The sequence below is a fragment of the Onychostruthus taczanowskii genome, unplaced genomic scaffold (assembly GCF_017590055.1).
Source record: "Onychostruthus taczanowskii isolate IOZ18803 unplaced genomic scaffold, ASM1759005v1 scaffold10, whole genome shotgun sequence".
In the NCBI taxonomy this organism is placed as follows: Eukaryota; Metazoa; Chordata; class Aves; order Passeriformes; family Passeridae; genus Onychostruthus; species Onychostruthus taczanowskii.
The window spans coordinates 300005-313291 of record NW_024496526.1 but is presented as its reverse complement, the minus strand read 5'-3'; the positions used below and the strand labels follow the sequence as shown (position 1 = coordinate 313291).

The 13287-nt window shown below is 46.6% G+C and overlaps 2 protein-coding genes across 2 annotated transcripts in view; one reads left to right on the top strand and one right to left on the bottom strand.

Moving 5' to 3' along the window:
* Positions 1–13287, bottom strand: part of IFT140 (intraflagellar transport 140) — an 86101-nt gene that overhangs the window by 4386 nt on the left and 68428 nt on the right. The window contains exons 20-24 of the mRNA XM_041408555.1: positions 4193–4370; positions 1844–2034; positions 729–824; positions 254–386; positions 22–165 (exon numbers count right to left, since the gene is read on the bottom strand). Of these exons, the coding sequence (XP_041264489.1) occupies positions 22–165; positions 254–386; positions 729–824; positions 1844–2034; positions 4193–4370 (742 nt within the window). The remainder of the gene's footprint in view (positions 1–21; positions 166–253; positions 387–728; positions 825–1843; positions 2035–4192; positions 4371–13287) is intronic.
* TMEM204 (transmembrane protein 204) overlaps positions 11307–13287 on the top strand; it is a 28008-nt gene continuing 26027 nt past the window's right edge. Inside the window, exon 1 of the mRNA XM_041408611.1 lies at positions 11307–12434. Within this exon, the coding sequence (XP_041264545.1) occupies positions 12155–12434 (280 nt within the window). The 5' untranslated portion in view covers positions 11307–12154. The remainder of the gene's footprint in view (positions 12435–13287) is intronic.

Genomic DNA, 13287 nt, shown 5'->3' with positions numbered 1-13287 from the left:
ACGCTGCGCCTCTCCGCGTACCTTGCACAAGCGGATGGCGTTGTTGAACGCCTGCGCCCGGCTGTAGAAGTGCACGGCCTGCTTGATGTCCTCCTGACTCTCGTACTGGCGTGCCAGGTGATAGGAGGCTGCCCCATTCCCCGTTTCATTCGCTATTTCAGCAGCCTGCAGAGGAATTGTACAGCTTTACTTCATGTCCGTGCTCCTCCCAGGAATAAGAACTCTGGAAGCAGGTGGAAGCAGGCTGCCTTACCTTCTCTATGTTGCCTTGAAAGCAGTGAACACGGACTAGGGAAAAGTAATCCTGAGCCAGTGCGTAGTATTTTAATGCAGACTCCATGTCTGACTGGCTCTCCAAGTACTGTGCCCACCACTTCCACAGGCTCCTGGAAAAAGAATATTAACTGCAGCAGTGAGAACTGACAGATGCTATTTTTCACTCCTAGAGAGCTTGAACTAAAGACTCCTTAGTGTGTTCATGGTTTACCCCAGCCCAAGTGTGACACTGCCAAGATCTGCACTATACAGGAAGTCAGCCTGGATAACCAATGTGGCAGTTCTTGTGCAAGTGCAGCATAAACCTGAAAAGCTGTTGGAGGATCATAGTGGATAAGGCAGGGGTTGAATGAGACTGACAAGATTCACACTCTGTCATCCTTGCACTCATCACAAATTGTATGTCAGACCTGACTGACAGCCCCTGTAGAAGGAACAAGCATGACACTGACTTGTCTTTCATCTTGTTGATGTAGTTCTCCAGGGCTTGTAAGTCTTCAGAGAGCATTCGAGGTACCTCAAACCTGTGTGTGTCTGACTTTTCATAGCTGTAGAGAAGAAGAACATATTAGATGTGAAATAACAGCCTCTTTATTAGCTCTCTATGTGTAAAACATCTATTTAATCTTGTTTGCCAGCCATCAACAGACAACACTGGCAACAACTGCTTCAGCTGTGTAAATAAGTTCACTGTAAGACCAGTTGCAGTCCACCAGCACCACCAAAAATTAAAAGTTCAATGGTACTGCCAGGCACTTGGAATGAGGGAGGTGTGATCTTCACAGCACACAAAATACTTTAAAAGTGCCAATGATGGCCCAAATAAGTATTCCAGAAAGTTCCCCAAGCATCAAGCACACCTGGCTGGACAGGTCACAAATGGCCCAGGCTCCACATTGTAGCACCCACTGCAATATCAGCCTCTGCCACTGCTGAGAGGTCACTGCCCTTCCCCAGCACCCACATCTCCTAACCCCACTGCCCACCATGGCCATCAGTGGGTCTGCCTGAGCACAGCAGGTTCTGCTTTGATTCTGAACAGAATTGACCTTATTGGATGATGATGATAATGATGATGGGAACTTTCATATTGGAAAACTCATATAAAAACAAGATCTCAAACAAGAAATACAAGACTAACTTCTCATGGGACTTGGCAGTCACTGTAGAGGATCAGCCACCAGAAGCAACCAAATAAAACTAAATTCTGCTGCAGCAGTCCCAGTTGTGTCTGGGACTCTCGGGAAAAGCAAATAATTGTTTTTTTCATGGAAAAGGGAGGAAAAGATGGCAGTGGTCTTCCAGAGACAAACACAGGACTGGATATGAGTGGGTTTTCACTACTGGCCCAAACAGACTCTTGACTTTTAAGACACTACGCATTATTTGCATGGGCGGGTGCTGGGAGCTTTCACTGGGAATGCTCTCACTCTGTGAGATAGAAGGCACCAGAAACAGGAAAAGACCTTAATTAATTTTTACTGGTCATCGTCAAACATCCTCCTTCACCCATCTTCGCAGGAGAAAGAGGCTCCCAGTCCCTCAGCTACACCCAGCTGGTGCTTACTGGGTGAGCGCCAGGTTCTGCTGCCCGGTTGCCTCCAGGTGCTTCGCGTAGTTGTAGTGGGTGGTGCGCAGGTGAACGCGGTCGTGAGCCTCGGCCGTTTCGATGGCTTTCTGCCACTGGTTGGAGGCCTGGTAGAACTTGTTCAAGAGGTCATACCGTTTACAATCCTTGTACAGCCGCTCTGCGTCCTCCTGGGAGAGGAACACCCAAAATCTCCGTCAGCCCCGACCACGCTGCGTGTCAGTCGCACCAGGCACTCCTTGGAGCAGTTTATTAGTGCGGGGCTTGCGATGCAATTAAAGCAACAATCATTCAGTCAGAGGGTTTGACCAACTAAATATATGTGGCCTGCGATAGCATGTTATTGGGAAACAGGATGGCTACATAAAAATAAGGAAAGCACTCTGATCCTGACATTTATTGTACAGGATTGCCTGGGAGGGAGGGGAGTGACACAAGCAAGGCATCAATGATGAAATGCTGTCATGAGGAGTGTGAATCACCAAAAATGGAGACATGCTTAGGTGGGGGTACAGCTACTGATCATGCTGCCCACCCAGCGGTGAGGCTTAAGAGAAGATCCTGACACTCAGGATTTGAGAATTAAGGTGTTGCAAGCGAGGGAACCCCTATGGCCTCCCAGCAGATCTCAGAGGTAGCAATGCTGTTTGTGGACAACTGAGCTCCATTCCTGGGAATACATGTTAGTCATTTATTGCAGAATTAGAACTGGAGGGTTTTGCCAGTGCTGACGCAAGGGTGAGCAAATTTGGAACTATTATTTTTATTCTCTGAGAGGTTCTAACTCCTGTGGAAGGAGCATTTTCCTGCTCCACCCAACTGCTGTCCAGTTGAACACTATATTTAGTAAATTGAGATTATCTGTCCAAGACAGAAAAATGCTTTCTGTCTCTTATTGTTTCAAATTAAAAAAAGCACAGAAAGTGGAAAAGGAAGATGCCTGCCCTAAGACTCTGTACAAGATGGAAAAAAGCAGTTGAACTGCATTTATTTTGCTGTAGTTCCTTTCCACCTCTCGAAACAGATCTAAATATCCAAGAGAAGAAGCACTGACACTTTTCAGCCTCAGAGTTTTCTCTGCCAGGAAGCCTTTACAAACATTTCATTTGAATTTTCCTTTTTTCCTTACCTTTAACTCAGAATAGTTACTCTCTGTCTTTTTCTCTCTCATACTGATTAAGTAACTACAGATTGCTAAATACCTTTTCAAACCAAATTCTAATGATTTGGCCATTTTCAAGACTTCCTTTTCTGTGAAATCTTTCCAAGAGCTGAGAAATTTGCATTGATTTTGTCTGAACCCTTTCCAGTTCATCAGCTATCTTTTCTGTAATGAGATACTTAAAAGCTGGAGGTCATCATTCCAGCTGTAGCTGCCCTGAATACACAGACAGGAGTTACCAAATCCAGGCCCCAGGATTTGGCATCTCCTCAAACATGGCCCCAAACTGATTTTTGCTGTCATAGCACCTTGCTATTTTTTTATCTAATTCAGTATTTCCTATAGTCTGTGGGTTATTTCATAAATTCTTTTCCAGTTTTTCCCTCTGATGGATCATATGCCTGGATCTCTTACGCTTTCCAAACTAAAAATTTCTGGCTTTCTTATGGATCATTGCTGAAGGTATTAAATTAGTGGAATACTGATTCCCCTCTAACTAGCACCAGTTTTCAATCCATATGAGAGTTCTGGTCTCAAACCCAGCTTCGATCTCACTTCCATTGGCAGTCAAGGGGAATGAAGGCAGACGTGAGACACAAGGTCCACTTTGGGCTGTATTTGCTGCCACTCTGGGCTCCAGATGGGGCAACAGCTAGATCTTGTCCTCTAGTTGAGCTGGATCCAGCCAAGTTCCTGCTCACACAGTGGGAGAAGTCAGGATAGAAATCTGTGTGACTAGGCATCCCTGGGACAGCACAGGCGATGAATGTGACTGACCAGAGCTCTCCAGCTCCACAGGAAAAGTCTATTTTCCTTAAACTCTTTCAACAACCTCAGGTCAGCCCTCACTCTGTGACAGCACACAGCTCTAGCCTTTCACTCTAGAAACAAATAATTTAAAAATAGAACTTGTGTTGCATATCAGAGCTTAAAACATGTTTGTTGAAACATTTTAACTATAATAAAATACAGGCTTTTTTAAATCCAGTGAGACCTAGAATGATTAAGCTTGGAAGAGGCTTATGCCCCAAGAAGGCATCTTTTTGTTAAATGTTTCAAACATAAAACAATCTTTAAAAGATGTCTCCTTTAGTCAGCAGTTTCTTTCACTCAGTAATTTTTCAGAGTCTGATATAAACCATTCACAGCTTGGCTGTGGGATTTACCAGCATGCCCAGCTGGATGGCCAGCACAGCCACCCTGGCCTTCTGCTCTGGCTCTTGCTCAGCCTCCCGCAGTGCCTTGGCTCCTCTTGCATGACCCATGTGCCCCAGGCAAATTTTGGCAACATCGAGCCTCTGAGTCTTCACACACATGCGAGCCATGTTCTCCCAGACAGCCTCACTGCAGAAAACAGGAAAAAAGAGGAGAGCTGTTATGGTGTCACCTGGAAGGCAAGTGAGGTGTGAGGAGGGAGAGTGTGAAAGTGTTTCCTCTCACTGGAAATCTCCCCATCTGTACCTTGGGAATGGGGTGACTGTAACAGAGACTCCAGCAGCTGTGTGAAGACTGAAGACAAACAGAAGCCGGCTCACACACAAAGGTCAGTTCTTGAGCTAAATGACCCCAACCTTAAAGAAATATTGTGCACTCTGATTGACACCAATGTCTAAACAACAGCAGTTACACATCTGCTCTGGAGACAGGGTAAGAGAGCTGGGGATGTTCAGCCTGGAGAAGAGAAGGCTCTGAGGAGAACTTAAGAGCACCTTGAGTGCCTGAAGGAGCTCCAGGAGAGCTGGAGAGGGAGCTGGGATGAGGGCCTGGAGGAACAGGACAAGGGGGAATGGCTTTAAGCTGCAGAAGGGGAGATTGAGAATGGAAGAAATTCTTCCCAGTGAGGGTGGGGAGGCCCTGGAACAGGTTGCCCAGAGCAGCTGTGGCTGCTCCATCTATGGAAGTGTTCACGGCCAGGTTGGATGGGACTTGGAGCAACCTGGGAATAGTGGGCATCCCTGCCCAAAGCAGGGGTGGGTAGAACTAGATGGTCTTGAAGGTTCCTTCCAACCCAAACCAGTTCATGATTCTATGTTTGCATGTACATAAACATTTATCATGTGCCCATCCTGCTGTAGCTGCAACCTATAGACAGTCACAACTCCCACACTGATGTTCAGAAATCAAAATTAAAATTATGAAAAAAGTCTTAACCTCACTGGAAATCTCCTGTTGCAGCCTGGAGTAGTTTAAATACTGAACAACTATTGGGAGCCCAATTGTTCTACTCAGTAATAGGGAATAATGTGTAGAAAAATTACCAAGCAACCACGTTCTAATTTAAAACTTGCATAAAATGGACAAAAAGAAAAGCTTTTTGATGCTCGGAACAAGAACTCAGGGCTATGAGCTTGGAGTTAACACTGCAAAGTCCCCTGCCCAGGCAGGGCAGGACGGGCTGAGGACCATGCTCCCGGCTGGAATGGCTGGCAGAATTGCTCAGGAGAAGGAGCACAACAGAACCGACCATCGCAGAGTGGGACAAGCAAATATTCTCACAGATTCTATTCACTTTTGAGACTCTTCAAAATTTCATGCAGTATGTTTGACTAATAAAAACCATGAGCATTCAAAATAAGGGTTTTTCCAATGTCACCCTCAGCAGAGGTCAGTCTGTGCAGTTCTCAGGCACCAACATAGCACAAAGTAAAGATCTACATTTTAAAAACAAGGAAAAAAGAAGAAAATTGTAGAACAGAAAGACATTTTATGACCTGCCACCAAATTCCCTTCCAGTTTTCCTATGATTAAAATGTTTTTCTGTTTCCAGTGGTTGTACGAAAGGCCTGCATACACAGGAGAAAGTGACTAACTGGGAAGCAATGCAACAGGTGAACCACGACGTGCTCTTCAACACATACACTAAGAAAAGGCACAGGAAAAATTCTTTGCATAATTTACTCAAGAATTAGAGCATCTTTTACTTGAAGCGTAACTCATGAAGGTTTCAGGTATTAATCAACATAAGTACTACGGACTTCACTGAGACAAACGGCATAGAGAAAATAAAAAAGGAATGGACGTGATAAATCAAGGACATTTTAGAAAGATCAGAAGTGTTTCTGGTTTAGAAAAGCAAAAATGCACATCTGAGTGCCACCTTTCTTACAGCTGAGTGGTATTCAAACATAGCCTCCTCATGCTCTTCTCCCACGTGTCCAAGCTGAGGAGCCAAAAGGAACCTTGAAATAAAGCATGGTAATTTCAGACCTGGAAGGGCCTGGCAGAAACCATCACCACTCAATACAAAAATGCTACCTTGTGTCAGCAGATGTAACCTTCCTAATTTCTGAAAAGTTGAAACAGCTTTCTCTTTTATTCCAGACACTATCTGTATCCATATTTGGGAAAAGTAGGAAAAACAGCTTTAAACAACATTGACACGATCAACATGATGTTAGTTATGTTCACCTGGTTTCGACCAACACAGCCATGTGAGTTCTGTCCTTAGGAAAAGCTGCTCAAGGCTGCATCTGGGCACAGCTGTGCTTCACAGCACTTGAAGAGAAGTACATTTCCCAAGCTCTGCAGTGTGCCAGAAGAAGCTGCCAACAGCCAGCTGGATTAGGGTGAAGGAACACACGTCTGTGCTGGGCTTTGTCAAGCTGACTAACAGCGAGTTTCTGAAAGGAAATCAAAGTCTTTCTTTTTTGGAGCTCTGACAGCTCTCAATTCCCTCCATGCAGGAAGATGAGAGTTCATGGGCTCAAATAGGCAAGTGGATGAGATTCTTATTTAGACTACAGGGAGTGGAAACTTTTGAGAGAAAACAGACTACACAGTGTATTTTAAAGAAAAAAGTTAAAAGATAACGGCATGCAGAGAGTCATAGCAGGATTCAGGAGATGTTGCTCATTATCTCTCAGCTGTTTTAGGCTTTCCTGGATGGCAACAATTCCTGCCAGTGTCAAAATTCAGCAGGAGCTGCTGCCCCTAGGACTCCTCTTTGGGAGCTCTTGCCCCTGCTACACCTGCCTGTGGGCCACGCAGGCACCCAGGCACCTCTACCCTGAGGAGCTGGAGTTCTGCCATCCCACCTTTTTCTCCTACACTTCAAACCATTTGCAAAATGAACCTGAGAGTCTTGAGCCATGGGTATGCTGCAGGCAGCAACAAACACAGATGGAGAAACATGTGCAGTCCATGTGCTCTGCAGTTGGTTTTATTCTGGCAGGCACTGCCTTCTCCCACCCTGGCTGGGCAGGGGATGAGCCCACTAGGCTCAAACTTCACCCAAGACACTGAATTTGGGAGTGTTCACAGCAGAGCACAGCTTACGTGCACTCACCCAGCACGGAGACCACAGCAAGAGATAAGAGGGACAGTAAAGAAAGGTGTCCCTGCCCATGGCAGAGAGTTGGTGTTAGATGGTCCTTAAGGTCCATCCCAAACTGTTCCATGATTCGAAGATTCTGAGAGACATGATCAGAGCAGCTCACCAGCACAAGAACCCATGGGAGGTGAGACCACTGACTCCCTCTGACCATCCCTTCTCCTGCTTCTACCCAGCAGAAACACCTGAAGGAGTGTTTTACCTAAGGAACCCTTGCTCTGCCCAGAGCAGTTGCCATACCCCACTCGGTTTGGTTAGCAGCTGCATAGGGCAGAGCAACAGCCATGGTCCCCATGGACCTGCAGCAGACATTGGTTCTTTCCAGGAGACACATCTTTCACAAGAGGGACAGTGCTCTGGTAAGGTACACGGAGAGGAAAGGGTAGGGAAGGGCAGGGGATCCTGGCAGCACCCACAATCCACTTCCTTTTCTCTCTGTGTTTCACGAAGACCAACCTCAGCCACGAGATGCACAACCTCCCTGGCAGGCAGGCACACACCTCCTGCACCAACTCTGGTTTTGCTGCCCTTCAGAAATGTGGGCAGATGGATGTGGGTCTGGTGAAGGAACAAAAAACAGGAGGTGCAGAACAGGCTCAGTTAAATCCCAGGGAAAAGCAGCAACTCTACTTTCCAGGCCTGGCCCTGCTGTCCATATAAAAATGCCAAGTAATATTTTTCCCTGCCCCCAGCTGTGACTCCAGGAATTTCCTGTTCTTCCCCTCCTCCTCCTTTCACCCCCGCCACCCCCCAAAGCCTCTCACATCTGTACTTCATCAGCCAAAGCTGGAAATTTAAGGAAGCCCAGGCACAGCAGCAGTGGGAGCAGAGCCATGGAAAGGCATCCCAAGCAGCCTGGGAGCCCCAAGCCCCCTACCAGGCACAGGGATCCACTGCTGCATCCTGTGCTCCCAGGCTCCAGGCCACATCCACAGTGCCAGGGATTTGGGAAGCAAATGTTGATGCCTCTTAAGAGTGGACACAAATCACATATTTGATCTAAGTTTCCTTGCTTTGTATCTGACCTTTCACATCTGTTTTTCTGTGGAACTGTGTTTACAGCATCCACAGTCCTCACGAACCGTTCTGTTCCCATATATTTTTCATTGCCTAAAGTACTAAAGTTTAAAGAAAAAATGGAATATTATTTAGAAGTACTGAAAATTTATGTCTGAAGCATCTCACTGAAAAACCTTTTCTCCCTCTATTTAATGGGCTCTATTTGGAAAATGAACATTGATCAGGATAAAAAAAAATCGCTTTTCAATGTGGGCCGCACTTTGTTGAACTGGACTCTATAATATACACATTATATATAACAAATTAATATTGCATTCTATAATGTTATATTATAGATAATCACAAAACCACAGAATAGTTTGGGTAGGAAGAGACATTAAAATCCATCTTATTCCACTCCTGCCATGGGCAGGGATATCTTCCACTAGACTGGAAAACTCTAAGGTTTTCAGAAAATGAGGTTTTTAGCTGATGTAGTTAAATTAGGTTTGATGCTTTTAAAATAAAATGCATTTATGGGATCCTCATTATAACTTTCCATGGGGCTAAAAGACAAGAAGGAACTAAGCAATAGATGAAAAGTTGTAACAGTTCAATGAGACTCTTGATAGTGTTCATGATATTATATGAGCTACTCTAAAGTCAGGCATTTTTCATGTATGATCCAAACACTGAAAGCTGATGAGGCTACTCCTAAAAACTCTTCCATTTGATAAAGCAGCTTCACAGAATGTATCTATAATATCCCATTGAATACATAGCTTTGTTCCACTTACCCTCAGAAAACCAACACCAAGAGATTGCTCCATGTGGGTTGTATGACACCAACCCCGTGCCCACAGAATGCCGTGAGTGCTGCAAAGTGCACATCCTGCTGCCTGTTTGTCTGCAAAGAAGCATTCACTAAGGCAGTGTTTTACTAAGGATCAGGATTCCCATACTGTTTAAATTGGATATTAGGGAAAATTCCTTCATGGAAAGAGTGGTTGGGCACTGGCACAGCTGCCCAAGGCAGTGGTGGAGTCCCCATCCCTGGAAGGATTTAAAAGCTGAGTGGATGTGGCACTTGGGGACATGGGTCTGTGGCTAGGGCAGTGGTTGGACTTGATCTTTTCCAACCCTTTTGATTCTATGACTAGACTGATTTGTTCAGCCTTTGTAAAATATAATTGCTGTTGTTTTTAACGTTACATGAGAAGGAAGCTTGGACCCTCCTGAAAATACACACTGAAATTTCATCAAATGGGGGGAGGCAGAAGCAGGGTGTGACATTTCCCTAAAGGTAAATCTGTCCTGGCATTATCTGCACAAAAATCAAATGGGGGGAGGCAGAAGCAGGTGTGTGACATTTCCCTAAAGGTAAATCTGTCCTGGCATTATCTGCATGTAAACATCATCTGCCTTGCTGCTGAATGCCTGGCTTATAATAAACACAGAATCATAATAACAAGTAATCCAAGGGGTTTAAAATATGCAAAGACAGTCATTGCTGGAAGGAAATTTATTTGAAGAATGGCAGACACTGCTGTGCTTATACTGGAAGTTCTAAAACCAGAAATGTACAGGAACATGACCAATCACAGGGAAAAAGAGAAACCAAAGATGCTACAGTGCTCTCAAGGGATGAAGATGCTCAAAGTACTTAAAACTTAATTTGTTTAAAAGATTAAAAATTATCAGAGCACATGGAGGAGAGTTGAGTTCATAGCCAGGTTAGTACATTGAACTTCAGCAGCTGAAAACTAATTATAGGAGTATATCAGCTTTTTTGGAATTTCCGCCCCTTCTCTCACCAACAAGTCTTGAAAAGAAAAGGTTGTCTTGCAAAAAATTTCAGACCAGTTTCTTTCTGTGTATCGGGTCAGGGCAGATTGGTTGGTTAGGGGCAAAGTCTCTTGTCTTGGTAAGATGGAGCCGCTATGAAATGAAATCAGTTTGTAACCTAATGTATTGATTAGCGGGATGTGAACTCCCGTGCCAGCCCCTCGGGTGTGGCAGTGCCCAGCGAGGCAGGTCTGTGCCAGGTCTCAGTGCTGACCGCATGTTGTGCCTTCAGTTCAGTGCGTACAAGGCAATGCCACACTCGTGCGGTATTTGCGAAGCCTGAAGAACTGTGCCAGGCTCAGCTCAGCAGGGGCATAACCCCTGGCAGTGCCACCCGGCTGCAGGGTAGTGCCCACCAGAATCCCTGTCCTCCTCCCGGCGCGGCCGAGGCAGCTGATGGGAGCAGCAAAGAGCCGCCTGGAGCGCCAGTCTGGGCAGACCGCTCTGGAAACATCCAGGTTCAAGGACACTTTGGAACACCCTCAGCAACTCTCTTTAACGGGTTTATCAGAGAAGCACCTGCCTGTGGAGAGAAGCCGCTTGCCCTGTGGCAGTCTATTCCCACAGGGCTGTCAGCAGGGACATCCCACCAAGCACACGGAGCAGGGTTTTCACGCCCTGGGCACCGAGCGGGGCGGGCAGCGTCCCTGTGGCTCTCCACGCCGGGACGCGGGCTCGCCACGACTCCCAGCCTCACTCACAGCCCAACACCTGCCCGCTGCCTTTGCAGACACCCCCAAACTGGGTTGTTACCGGGCTGAGAATCTGAGGTTTTACACTTCCTATTTATCTGCCACGGTCCCTCCCGCGGTGCAGAGAGGACGCGGACATCAGGGCACCCCCGCAGCGCTTTCGTCGCGCTGTCCAGCAGCGAACCCCAATATTGTTTTGCTTCTAGTAAAAGGTATTTCAAAATCCCTCTCCTCGATCCGCTTCCACAGAGCTGATACCCCGAGGGCTGACGCTGGGATTTCCTTCTTTCCTTTTCTTGAGGAGCTCTGCTGCGCTCCCCGGGCTCTCCGAGACGCTGCGGGTCCCGGCAGTCCTGCTGGGGGCAGCGGGGAGGGGAGGAGGCGTGAGGCAGGGAGGGGGCTCTCCGAGGGGAGGAGGGACAACTTCAGAAGTCTCCATAGTCTTTTCCTTTCAGGAAACGCATCCTGTTAATGTTTGACTGCCGTGGCAGTGGCTCTCTTTTTTTTGCAGTCGACTACGCCCTGAGGCTCACCAAAACGAGCCACAAAAACAGCCATTTCCTCTTGGTGCGGAGGTGGGGGGGCCTTTTCCTCACCGCAGTGGCTGTTCTCGTCCCGGCACTCACAGCTCGGCTCTTCGGAGAGGGACAGGGCAGAGCAACCGCCTCGAGATACTTCGGACTTGCAGATCACGTTTGGGATGCCTGCATTCCCTTCTGGCTCGGCTTCACTTTGAGATGATGGTATCTGTCACCGTTTGCAGGATATTCTGAAGTTTGCACCCAAACCTAGGCTTTTGGAGCAGCACTGCTTGGCTTGGAGGACCCGGCGTTCGGCAGGCTACAGGGACCGTCCCATCCCACCTCTGCCCCACCTCAGTTCAGGCTCTCCTGCCCCGAGACTGGATTCTGACTGGATTCACCCCATCCAACACGGAATGGACCTCCCTGTCATCCAGTTCACCACGAGACTGGCATTACTCATCAAAGTGCAAGAAGGCGGATAAGTCAGCGCTGGGAAGGACATAACAAAGCTTCTTTGTGTTCTTATTTTATGGAATTCTCCTATCTACCTCACAAAATTCTTATTTCCTTGGTGAGAAATCCCTCAGGAATTGACTTCAAGAATGAACGGTGATGTCCTCTAGCGCCCTGTAACATCTAGCGCAGCCGCCTGTTCCCAGCCCAACTTCAATGTGCTGCAGCTGACTGGGACCTCGTGTTGTCTGAAATTAGAGTCTGGCAGCAAGCTGACAGTCAGATATGACTGTCCAGAAACTGGTAGCCACAGCTGTGTTGGTAGCTCTGGTCTCACTCATCCTTAACAACGCGGCTGCCTTTACCCCCAACTGGGTGTACCAAACGCTGGAGGACGGGCGCAAGCGCAGCGTGGGGCTCTGGAGGATGTGCTGGCTGGCAGAGCGGAGCAGAGCGGGCGCAAGCACCAGTGCCAGGCATGGGCAAGGGGACGAGCACGAGTGTGAAGCCCTGGGCTGGGGTTCAGAGTCGGCCGGGTTCCAGGAGTCACGCAGCACTGTCAAACGTAAGTGCAGCCTCTTATCTTCTCTGCAGACACAACTGATAGGGTGCATCTGGGTCCTCAGGAGTTCAGTGGCCTAACCCTGAAATCATGTCATCAGTCTAACCATCTCTTCACATTCATTCCCAAACAAATTAATTTCAGAAAATAAGAAGTATGATGTCCACCAGTGAGCTAAACGCCTCGTCACCCCTCAAAACCAGTGATCTGCATGATGCTGCCTGGTTTATATAGCTCAGGAATTAATCTGCTTTGAAAAAATTAACCAAGAAGTGTAAGCCCAAAGTTCAGACACATCTTGGGCTCACTTCTCCCTCCTGGACTCCTGTCATAAGATATCCCTTCCACCTCAATACAACAGCAACCACAGTTATTCTGAATACCCTAAAACTGAAAAAAAACCACAAACCCAAACCCAAAAAGATATTGCAATGAACGACATGTTGAGTTCTTTCTCCCTTCTGTTTGCTTTTGTTGGAAATGTCAGGTGCAAAAATGTCCGAAATAGTTGTGGGTAAAAACATGTAAAATTGAGAAAGGTCTTAAAATGTGTAACTATTCTTCTTGGTGAAAAAGTACAATTAATATACAACTTGGTGACTACAAAAATTTACCCATGGTGTATTTTTCATTTTGCACTTTCACAGACTGTGGGATCTGAAGAATGCAAATAGCTTACACCGAGCTAGGGAAAATTACTGGATGACATGAGAATTACAGAACTGATTAGTAAATAATAAACTTTATGTATCACATTCATAGCATTACTGGTGCAACCCTTCTCTCCCAGAGCAGATCTGTGCTGGAACAGGATCATAGAAAGGCTTGGGTAGGAAAGGACCTTAAAGATTGTCCA